At 34.2% G+C, this 12625-nt stretch overlaps 2 protein-coding genes across 3 annotated transcripts in view; one reads left to right on the top strand and one right to left on the bottom strand.

Annotated features, from left to right (window-relative positions):
• Positions 1–5284: 5284 nt before the first annotated feature.
• Positions 5285–6617, bottom strand: LOC105451828 (cytochrome b-c1 complex subunit 7-like). The gene is made up of 2 exons (XM_011692520.1): positions 6259–6617; positions 5285–5530 (listed from the first exon to the last, which is right to left on the bottom strand). The coding sequence occupies exons 1-2, from the start codon at positions 6495–6497 to the stop codon at positions 5374–5376; spliced, it is 396 nt and encodes a 131-aa protein (XP_011690822.1). The 5' UTR covers positions 6498–6617; the 3' UTR covers positions 5285–5373.
• A 5060-nt stretch (positions 6618–11677) lies between these two features.
• The window catches only part of LOC105451824 (inactive ubiquitin carboxyl-terminal hydrolase 54-like), a 52985-nt gene continuing 52037 nt past the window's right edge, over positions 11678–12625 (top strand). For both annotated transcript variants that reach the window (XM_011692518.1, XM_011692517.1), the window contains exon 1: positions 11678–12242. The gene's annotated coding sequence lies outside the window, so the exon portion shown is untranslated. The remainder of the gene's footprint in view (positions 12243–12625) is intronic.

Raw genomic sequence — 12625 nt, 5'->3', positions numbered from 1 at the left:
ACGTGTGCTCTTCCGATCTCGATACGTTCGACTAAACGTTACTACGATGACACAAAATAATTTGTTACTATTATAAACAAAATACTATTTTTTAACTAAACTATTTTGTTTCAACAAAAATTTAACTCAACCGTTCTATTAAAAATACACACTATTTATTATTCCCATTAGCATTTAGTCAGTTCGATACTTGGAATTTAAACAAATACATATATTACTTGGATAACTAAATAGCATGCAAACAGAAATAAATACTACTAGTACTTCGAACAAAATAATTTAATTGAGTTGGTTTAGTTGACTCTTAATTTAAAAATTTTAATAGTTGACATAAATGAACAATACCTTTCTTTGTGCAACTAAAGAATTGTTGAATTAACTATTGGATCGAACAATTATACAAATTTAGTTCGTACAATCAATTTTTTTTCTCAGTGTAGAGAAAGTGTTACACTTCTCTGATTTTTTTTTATGTAACAATATATTTTTGTAAACTAACAGAGTAGTTAAAAATTTGAGACTTACATTTCGTTATTTTGTTAAGTTGCAATAGCTATCATTTATTATTAGTCGATCTTATTTTGTAGATTGATTTTAGAATTAGAATTTTTTTTCTTCTGTATATATATAATTCTTTTGCCCGCACAGTTTTATGAATTAATAAAATAGGTATCTCGGATTATAATCCGCTCTTTGCGTTATGTTTCCAGTGGGATTTAACAAGAGTGATATAAAACAATTCGAAATAAATAAGCGAGGCTTATTTACTTAGAAGAACGCGACTGGATAATGTACAGATCCCTTCTCTTCAACGTGGATAAAATTAAAATGCTCCCCCAGTCGCGCAATTCCCTAAGCAGTCATCTCCGTTGGTGGAAAAAAAGAAATAGATACAGTATTTCTTCGCACACGTCAGATGATGGAAACTCTAATCAGATGTTTCATAATTCCAACCCGCATAAAATGTACTTCGTCTGAAGAATTTTATAAAATACGCATCGCCTCATACAAATGTAAAACATTCTCCGGGGAGGTTGATCTTCAATTGCATAAAAGTAATAAAAAGCTGACAGAAGCTTTTTATATTTTTACTTCACCATTTTGCCAAATTGTTATACTACAATCGTGTTTGTAAAAGCCGAAGGACCAAAGAATAATCTGTATAAAACGTGTGCATAAAAGTATTTGTAAAAACTTGGTAACCAGAGAATAATCCGTATAAAACGTGAAATGTAATGATAGATGTTATTTATTTTAGAATATTTCGCACGCATTACGCTTTGTCGTATAATCACTGTGTGATTCGCTAATACCTCTATACTATTCTATATCTCTCGCAATGTCCAGAGGGACAGTTTCTTAGCGAAAGTTTGGATGACAAGTTCGGACGAGGACGATGAGGTCCGAACTTCACGAACAAGCTTAAAATGGCCGACTATTATCTTATGCTATAACAAAGCCGAAGTTTCTGCGTAATGGCAGGAACTCGATAATGTTACTCGACCACAGACAAGATGAAAAATTTATTATATATCGAGTATCTCATTTCTCGTATGTCGTAAGTTCTTAATTTTCAGCATAACATGTCTTTGCTGGTAATGAATTTTACCAGAATTCTATCGTAAAATAAATGTTACCAAAAATATTAAAATAATATACCTTAAAAAATATCATTTTACTGCAAAATTACTAAAATTTACTAAAATTTAATTTAATATAATTTAGTTCTAATTTATTATAAATTACTGAATTTTTTTCAGTTTGACATTTCTTAATTGAAAACAAAAAAAGACTTCAAATTGTCTAACTATATCAATCATATTTTTATTATAAATTTTTTTAATATTTTTTCATTATTTCCTTGATAAATATATTCTATTATATCTATTCCATTATGTATTTAATGTTGTTTCGGAATTGGAAATACAAATAGAAAAAGGATGATTTTATATGAAAAAATAAATAAAAAATGTAGAATAAAAATTTTTTTATACGAGATCTCGTTTTTTCAGAAAACAAAACTTTGTATTAAAAAAATATTATTCTATATTTTTAATTTATTTTTTCATGGATTCATTTCCTTTTCCCGTTTGTACCAATTCTTGACGCCCTGTTATTAATATTTTTCCCCTCTCTTAATTTAACAACTATTACTTTTCTTATAAGAAGATAAACAACTGTTACAATCTTACAATGGTCTTCAAGCGTCCACTAAATCCTTTATCTTTCTCCTTTTGATCTTCCTAATCTCTACGTCCAAGAAACGTAAAGTTACTTAGCCGAAATATTTGAGAGAATCGATAACCGCCTTAATTTGACACGCCTTGCGCTTAACGCGAGCCGGACAAAGAGGCGAATCAAATGAAGCGGACGCAATTGAAGCGAACGTTGTCAGTGCGATTATCCGAAGCGTCGTCGTTAGAGCTATCGAGTTATCGAATGAGCGCCGCGCGCGCTCTCACAAGAGAGACGCCTTAGTGAAGTTCCGGTCGTTGAAAGCGTGGCGCGTGTTAAGTGTCCAAGGGACCAGAGAATTAACATCGTTCCGCGTTGTTTCTGGCTGAATAAGCGAATTCTCTCTCTCTCTCTCTCTATCTCTATCTCTCTCTCTCTCTCGATACTCCAGACAATTACTACTCATATTCGCATAATCTTGCGTAGGGAAAGAGAAAAAGAAGAGGATAAAATAGAGAGCGCGAACAGAGTGGCACTTTATTTCACGGAATTCTTTCCCTCTGAGAGCGGTAATCTATGGACTAATTTGAAAATTATTACAAAATTCATTTTCAGCTTATTCTGTCCTATCGACGATTTAACCATAACCAAACTGTCCAAACTTGTTATTGTTTACTTACTTCAGTTACTATGCGTTGCTTTAACCGAAGCAAAATTTCTTAGAAAATAATTACAAACGATGGTATAATATATAATAATAATTGTGCTTACGGAAATGCATACGTTAATTTTTAAATAAATTTCGAAATTTAACGAATCACAAATCTCATATACAGGTAAATCGTAAAAAAAATTAGATGACGACGAATTTATTTTTATTCGTTTAATTGCTCGTAATTTCGAAGTGCAAGATAAAAGAATCGTGTGATGGCATAGACACTGGATGCAACTTTTCAATTTATGCAAGGCCATTTGTGAGAAAACGCGCGCCGTGAATACTGTACTTTTCGGCGACAAACGTAAACGCGTTTTCGCGTTCTCATTCGTGAGGCATTTCCGCGCGAGGCTCGCGAAATCATAAAGAATTCAGAACGCGAACTACCAAGTATTGGCTAACTCGGGATAAGAGTGCGGGAACCACGGCGACGAACTTTTTACGACCTCGCTTTAACTCGTAAAGTCGACGCCAGTCGTGCGTTACTACGATTAACTCTTTCCTCACGGGAAACCCTAAACGCCGCCCGCCAGCCAGCGCCGCGACGCTCGCGACCGCCGCGTCGCTGTAGCCAGTAATTCGCCAACACTCGATCGAACGTTAAATGGACTCGGATATCAAGGGTTCGCTTCCGTGGCCCTTGCAAGGAAAAAAAATTATGGAAAATTGCGAAACTTCTGTCAACCAGAAATAAGAAAAGTTTCGCTACGAGAAGATCGACATGCCCCGAGAAGATATTTCCTGTAAAAAAGAGATCGAACAGATAGGGTAGACTTATTTAGATTCTGAGCAAACTCCTCAAGGAATTATTAAGAAAGAAATTATATCAGCAATGTAAATAAGTGAAAATCTACGCAAATTTAAAAGAATATGAATTTTTGATAGTACAGTAAATATCCAGAGTGTTTTTAATTAATTAGAAAAAATTGTTTCTTCCTCTCTCTCTCTCTCTCTCTCTCTCTCTCTCTCTCTCTCTCTCTTTCATCAAAATGGAAAATTCTATATGTAAGAAAAACATGAATAAAATATAATAACAAATTAAAAAGAAATTTGTACTAAAGATAAATGTGCAATGTAAAGAATTAAAAATAACTTTATCAACAATGAGTTTATTATCGAAGTAACATCGTTTACTGCTTCGTGCGAAACAACAAATTTCCCGACTTATAAAATGTCTAAAAGTGCAAAAATCAGTAGCTGCAGCAAGTATACACGACACACGGCGATTTATTATGCCATGCAAAGCAAAGTCAGGTTTTCCTTTTCATTCATCGTAAATTTTGCGTAAACAAATCCGTGGATTATGCGTTTCTCGATATAATATGTGCATCCAGATGGGGGAACAAAATGTGATGCGCTATAAATTTATCGGGCAATAAATTGCATATTGCATTAGATATGTTTTCGACATCGATCAATTCGATCTTTTGATATTATAGCTTTTTTCTTTTAAAAATATATCAATTTCACTTTCACCTATTGTAATAATGGTTCTAATTATAAATGTATAATCATAAAATTGACACCAATTAAAATTAAAATAGTATTTATTTGTTATAACTGAAATAAAATATTTAATATTAGATAAACTTGCATATTGCATAAACATTATTATTATACATTAATTACATTTAAAAAATTAACTAATAAAAAAAATAAAAATTTTAAGTTTATTTAACTTTAAAATAAGAAAAAGGATTTAATAAAAATCCACATATAAATTTATTTTATCTTATTTTTTAAAAATACACAATTACATTACACTATAATAGCTTGTTTTTAGAGTAATAAATTTAGAGATTATATATTATATTCAGATTCTATTATTTCGAAAACCATGATCGAGAAAATATACCACAATGTAAGCAAACTATTACAGAGCAGTTAACTGTTGCGTTCGATGTTTGAAAATCAGTCAACCGGGTGACCTTTCATGTCTGTTTAGTTCATGAATCCCGAAGTTGCACTTCCAACAACTAGCACTACACTTCCAGGTTGGAACAGCAACTTCCAACTCCTAACTACTACCTTTAGACCTGAAGTGATAATTGAGGTGAAATTGGCAAGTAACACAACTAAAACGCTTAAGAAACAGAAAAATGTGTGAATAAATTTTGGCATACCACAACATGAAATACTTTATTTTAAGTTCATCTCTCCAATGTAAATTCATTTGACAAAATATTTTATTTCTAATATTTCGTTCAAAGAACTTCAACACCTGTACATCAATGCATTGTACCATTTAAATAATAGCTTTTTTAACTGCACTTTTATTGTTTAAAATTTTTTAAATAATGTATGGAAAATTACATTTTTTACTTCATTATTAATTAAGTTTCCTTTACAAAAACCACACAAAATTGACATATAACAGCATTTCATGTAAAAATCATTTAATTCAATAATATTTGTACATAGAGAAATAGGATCGCAGAAATTATTTCTTATTTTACTCCACTATAGCCGATCAATCTCTATCTTTAATCATAATCAAATTTGTCTATCTCAGCTTCCTCAGCTTGGATCTCCTCTATATATGGAGTGAGGTATCGATACTCTTTATCCTGCTCGTACGTGACCCATTTCTTCCTCGGTAGATATATTTTCAGGAAACTCAGCTGCGACGCGCGTATGATCCTGCAAAGCATGCAAAACTGTTACGTGCCTTCGTTCGAGAAGTGCCTGAGTGGCATAACAGAAAAATCAACTGTGTCGCAGAATATTCCCGAGGCTTGTAATGCAAAAAAAGAGCACGAGGATCGCCCTCGTTAATTCGCAAACGGTAAAGACCTCCAAGACCGACCGTAGAAAAACGCCAAAAGTAGGACGACCCTATTGCGCGCTATATTGTAAGTTGCTCGTAGAAACGCTATCGCCGTCTAACGGAGTCTCAAATTAAGAGACCTCGTTAAGCGAATTTAGCACTTAATGAAAGAGACGTCTTGGCAATTCTTTGTAGCGCGGCGCGACGCGCTGCGTCCTTCTTGTCCGGCATATAATTACATGTGCGTTATTAATTAAAAAATGATCTACGTGTAACTGCAAAGCACCGTGCTCGGTGAAATTTTATTCAGCAGTCAGTCATTTGAAAACACGAATAATGTAATTAAAAACTGACGAAGTCTACAACTGAATCTTGTCTATTAAAGTGGAGATATTTGGCCGTAGTGTAGTTATTTTTTACAAAGTATTGGAAAAAATTAGAAAATTTTTATTTTTTCATGTATTTATAATATATCATATATAAAAAATATGTTCATGTTTTAAATTTTCTTTTCTTATATGTTTATATTTTTTATAGTGGATATTGATACAATTTTTTTTGCTCTTTTCATTATTGGAAATTCACATTAAATTCACGTTACCTGAAATTCCTGGCATCCAGTACTTCCTCTGGTAGTCGATGCAATGCCTCGACTACAATGGGATCGTCAAAAGGTATTAAAATGTCGTGAGTGTAAAGCCCATATTTGTTGTATCCCGACAAATTGAACGCTAATTCTTTCAAAGTGAATTCCCAGCTCTTTCCGCTGCCGTGCTGATTCTGTGCGAAATTCCGCTTAGATAACTTTAGATTTTTGAATAATGTCGAAGGAAATTTCATGCTGGAAGATATTCTAGAAATCCCGCAAGTTCACTTGTACCTACAACACGTATTAAAACTTTAACCTCTTTAATTGGACATTAATCTTCGATGTATATGAATTAAAATGAAAATCATGCATCTCTCAATTGTTTTAATTTTTCATATATATGGTAATCTTACGTATTTATTGCATTGCTTTCAATTCTTTTCATATATGTATATATGTATGTATATAGACATGTCTCTATTATAATACAGAAATTAATTGAATTGTTTTAATACCTTAATTAATTGAAGAATTATTTAAAAACAGTATACATGCAAATACATATTTAGCAGATTAAATAGATGCAGCCATAGTGAAGGTTTAATTAGAATTATAAACTAAAATATTGCAAATATTAATCTATTATTCAAATATTTTTATACCACTGACCAGTCTGTCGTTATATTTTCCTGCATGCATCTTTTATAACTTTTTTTTTGTAAAAGCGGACTTACGACATGATTAGTTGAAAGTGAAGCGAATCGAAAAACTGCAAAACCTCGCGAAAATAAAGCCATACCGGAGACACTTTGTCGAGTGGCCGGAAAATGAAGGAAAAAGGGGCAGATCGAAGAAAAAAACTGACAACATGGAAATCATCCGTGCAACAATGTTTTTGCGAGCTGTACATTCTTTTTGGTCGATTTTCGTATCGCCGTTACATTTATCCTGACGCATGTTAAAGTAACGTTTACAATACTGCCCATAGTTTCCATTATTCTTGCTACGCAAATTTTTGTGTACACGTCAGCTACATTATTTTCATTAATGCAAGTTAAATAGAGATACAAATAGAAATCAGTGCGCATCATTTCAAACTATATACTTTAAGTAAAATCAAATGTATTCTCTAAAATCGAGTTTTTATTTTATTTAAAGAAAGCTTTAATTATCTTGAAAAATATAAAATTTCTCAAAAAAAAAAACGATTTAATATATAAATATCTATAAATTTAACTGAATAAATTACCGGCTCGTATTGTAAACAATAGTCAGGATAAGAGGCCAAAGACGAGCAAAATATAGGTGTCAGTTAATATTTAAATATAACTATATGATTTTACATACTCTAGCTTCAACGAACTGCAAGCCGTTATTATCGAATTTAACGCAGCATTTGATTGAAACAGAACCGTATCATCACGCTTAAATAATTTAATGAGTACTGATGCTTACTTGTATTTAATAAATCACCCCCCTTCGCCCCTTCCCTCCTTCGTTACAACTCCAAATAATATAAATATGTAGTTAGTTTAATCATAATTCTTGCCTTTCGGCTTTGAATGAAAATATATACATATATAATATATGAAATATATATATGAAATATATATGTATTCCTTTTTTATATTAATTATCTACTCTGTTCGTATATTATATGTATTATACAGGGAAAATAATAAGAATTGAAAAACATCTAAAAAAATGCACTTTGTAATATGCAACTATAATATATATTTATTTTAAAATATAACTATGTAGTTTCTTTAAATCAATTAATTCATCTCATTATTCTGTACATAAAAGTATTAAAGTACAATTCAAGAAATCAATAGTTTACGAGATATTTCATACTTTATGTCGAAATGCTATGACAAAGTATAAAATATCTCGTGAAGTGTTGATTTTTCGATAACTTTACGTTAATACTTTTATATGCAAAATAATTAGAAAATTCATATTTATGTAAAAAAATTATAGAACTCTTTCTATTTTAAAAAAAGCAATGATTTCATATGACTTCAAAAAATTTGTTTTGAAAATTAATCAATATTTGTTTCCCTTTAGACCGTATAATTTTTGTCTAAAACAATTTTCCGTATCTTTTATATTTTTTGAAATATTTATATTTTTATAAATAGACCACCTTGTATAATAACGTATATACAAATCTATATACAAATTAATATATAATTACACTTAAAATATTGTATGTGATCAAATTTTACTCTTTGTAAATAATTTAAAAAATAATATCAAAATTATTTTTTCTATACATATAAACAGAGAAATAAACAGAAATATGAAGAAGAAAAAAACATATATGAGCATATTTTGTATATAATTAATATCTAATATGTGTATATTTATTTTTAATTATATATAAATTTTTTTTACGGGCGATCGGAAGTCGTAATATTATGTGTACCTAGTCTAGCAAAATCAGAAAGACTGAAGACACAAGAATAGTAATATAGATACATACATATTTCAAATATTAATTAGAATAAAATTAATGAACGTGTATGAATGTAATTAATTAGAATAAAAAATATGGATAGTGTACACCTATTTCTACTTCCTAACTGCATGAATCAATCTTCTGTCAGTCAGTCTCTGTTAACAATTTGATGAAAATGATTGGAATTGTAAGGATCGTGGAAGTGTATAATCGTATCACTTCAATGATTGCAGCCTTTCCTTTCCTTTAGTTTAAAGGTAATGCGGCAGAATCATGACGCAACTTCTCGCGCGAATCGACGTACGCATTTGATTATGCCACGCGGCTATTTGCGGTAAATCAGCGGTTTAGAGCAGCATGTAATGACAGAATCGTGATATATTTGCGATTTTCAGCATCCGTCCGACCGCGCGCGCCTAATAGCCGCGTGTTAGAATGTATAGGTGCATGGCCGCGGGATGCACTCGTAAATGCTCGCGTGTGCATAAGCGCGCGCTTCGTAATTCTCGCATACCGCGAATCGTCGCTCTTTTGCAATCCGCTTAACGATCCTGGCACACCTGTTGCAGAAACAGGTAGCAATGATGAGCACCAAGTCAATTCTTTTCTCCACACGAAGGGGATAGTGATATCAGAAAGATTGACGTCCCTTGAGTTGTCGAGAAAATTATTAAATTCCCGCTATATTTGCGGAAGCTCTCGCTTAAACTTTATAAAGTAAAACTGCACAATGATTTATACGCGCATTTATATTCCTAAAGTTAATTGAATTTACCTCTCCCCGGGAAAAAGGGCTGTAGGTATTACCTGTATATATGGTAACGAAGGGGAGAGGAGGGGGGGGGGAGGACAATCTATTTAATCTATTGAAATCTGAAAATAATGCCTAAATCAAGTTTAAATTAATTAATTAAAATATCAAGGACTCGAGATCTCCGCGCGTGTAACGGAATAATTTCGACACCGCCCTTACACGCGTCGATCTTAAGACATGCGGAATGACAAGATCCGAGAGAGACGATAACTGGTTTACGCACGCAAAGGAAGCCCGACGGGCGAGGATGATACCGCGCAAAGACGGCGGCGGCGCAATTGCGATCAGGGCGACGAGGTAAAAAAGGGAAGAGAGCCGCGGAGTCGAGCATCGGAAGCGAACGGCGCCCCGAGGTTATTGCCGGAGCGAGAAGGACGGGCGGAATGAGTTCGAACGAAGTGTACGCCCATTCCCGCTTAGAATCTAGTCTACCGGAAATTTGCAGTTACCTTGCATTCCTCGCAGGGTCGAACGCCCCGGGGGACGCCTTCGATCCGTCGCCGCGCCGGGGGGATCGTTAATTGCTCGCGGCTGAAACGGGATTTCCAATTTCTGCATTCGTCGAGGGGGATGATTTTCATCCGCCGGATGAAAAAGTAGAGTTGACGGCGGAAAGTGTTGCCGGACGGTGCGTAATTATCAATAAAGCCGCACGCGGCTACAAATTCCGCGATATACAAGGATGTAGACAACGCGTCGAGTGTCTTTCTGCTTTCGATTTTTTTATTATATTATATCATTATATAGTCGCGTAAGTCGCCTTATAGTAACACATTAGTGCTGAAGAAATTAAATATTTTATAATTACACGGAGAGAATTTTTTTTTAAATTTACCCTGCAAATCATGTTAATTATGAAACAATATAGTATTTAGGCAAATTTTACTGTGCACTACAATAAGATTTCGCAGTAAAATTTATTGTAGTGCACAGTAAAATTTACCTAAATACTATATTGTCTCACAATTAACATGTTTCAGGGTAAATTTTAAAAGAAAATTCTCTCCGTGTAGTTATACTATCTTTTTGATATAAAGCGTTTTTTATGTGTATATTAAAGATTTTTGACTAATTATGTTATTAATTTGCAAAATAAGTAGCTAAATAAATGTATATACATATATATGTTTGATAATAATTGAACAAAAAACTGTTAACAGTAGCGAAGCATTTTTGTCTTATTGTTAAGTTTAATATGAATGATTTGCGCATGTGTATCATTAGATAAACTTTTTATACTTGCTGTTGTCAAAAAGTTATCTGATTTTTTATTAAAATACTATACTTGATAATAATATTAATAAGTGGGTTTGACGTGAGTGTGATTTAATTCGATTTTTTATTTATGCGCTTAAACACTCCGCAAACGTGAAAAGTCTGAAGTTGTATAATACGCGGGTCACATATATATCCACACGGAGAGAATTTCCTATCCTATCTAAAAAAGTTTGCATGTAAAGTCGCATTTCTTGAAATTATTTGTTGTCGCCTTTCCGCGATGCTGAATTGGTTGTCTCGCTCCGCTTACTTCGTGTAAGCGGCTGTGTCATTTTGACAGTTTTTTTTGCATTTTGAAAATTGTGTGTATTGAGGTTGATTGTAAATTATAATAAGAAGCGTTAAATAGCGCGCGCGAAGCGCGCGTTTGTAGTGCTATATAGTTATTTTAAAATTTACCTTAAAAATCGTGTTAATCGTAGAACAACATAGTACCTATTTCGACGAATTTCATATATGATTTTCACTATTTTTTAAATATATACTACAACAAATTTATTGTAGTGCACAGTAAAAATTTGTCGAAATACTATGTTGTCCCACGATTGGCAAAATTTTCAGGGTAAATTTTAAAAGGAGATTTTCTCCGTGCAGCTGACAGGTCGGCGAGCCGCTCCCCTCGCGACGACAATCGTTCGTATCATTCGACGTCAATTGCATCCTTGTGCCGGAGCACCGAGGAATCGCAGCCGAGCTCCCTTATCGTCGCGATTGTCAGCGATCGCACCGAGCGCGAGCGAGCGATAACGCGCGTCGCGCACCTGACAAGCTGCGGCCGACCAATGCGAGCGCACGCTCGCCGGCGCGGGCGGCCATCTTGCGCGGCCTCGCTTTCGGAGTCGGAGTCGCGTGGCTCGCCGCGCGGCCGTTTCAGTGTACGCCGACTGTCGACCGCGGCTGACTGGGTGTCTGGGGACGGACGATTTTCAGCGCGGTCGAGTCTCCCGTTTGTCAAAATTAAAAGAGAAACGGGAAGAGGACCGAGAGATCCGAGAGCCGATCGCGAACGATCGGCGATCGATCGTCAGCGATCATGACGCTCGATGTGCGATATCGGAATTTTTGAAACGCGCGTTCATTCGCTGTCGGTGTCCGGTGACAGTGTGCGACAGCTAGTCCAGTGACTTATCCTCGTTTATATTTCGCGCGTCGCGAAGATCACGTTGTGCTCGTGAATTGCGGCGTTTTGTTTTGCTTGCGATTGTGCGCGCTAACGCGCGGATATTAATTTCGCGTTAATCGCGATCGGAGGATGAGTTAAGTCCTGGATTACATCGGCGAAACGGTACCGCGATTGTGGTCCGACCAGTTTGGTCCAGCGCGACAATCAACCGCTCTCTCTCTCTCTCTCTCTCTGTCGTCGGCGATTGTCGACGTGAACTCGAGTGACGAAAGCTGCCTCTTATCGAACTCGCGAGAGGAACATCGTCGTGGATGGCAGAGGTAAGCACGATATTCTCTCATCTCGTTTTAACACGAATATAAAATGTATGCAATGGATGTTGATGCTTGGAGAATTTCGCACACACAGGAACGATTTGAGAACCCGCGTGAAACCCCCCATTGTATCGATTGTATTCCCGTTTGAATCTCGGAAGTAAATTCGCAGGGAAATTTCGCACGCGAGGAAAATGTTGATTTACGTTCTTCGAAGATGCGTTAGCTAAAAGTAGTTCTATATCCTTTTACTTTTTCTATCTTTCTACTTTTTAGCTAATTATATATTTTTAGAAGTTATATATATATATATATATCTGTATAATTTATATATATATATATATATATTATATATATAAATAATATATTTTATATATATATACATATAT

This window comes from Wasmannia auropunctata, unplaced genomic scaffold, assembly GCF_000956235.1.
Source record: "Wasmannia auropunctata unplaced genomic scaffold, wasmannia.A_1.0 LD336043.1, whole genome shotgun sequence".
In the NCBI taxonomy this organism is placed as follows: domain Eukaryota; kingdom Metazoa; phylum Arthropoda; class Insecta; order Hymenoptera; family Formicidae; genus Wasmannia; species Wasmannia auropunctata.
Note: the sequence above shows the minus strand (reverse complement) of the source record. Positions and strands in the feature narration are given on the sequence as shown.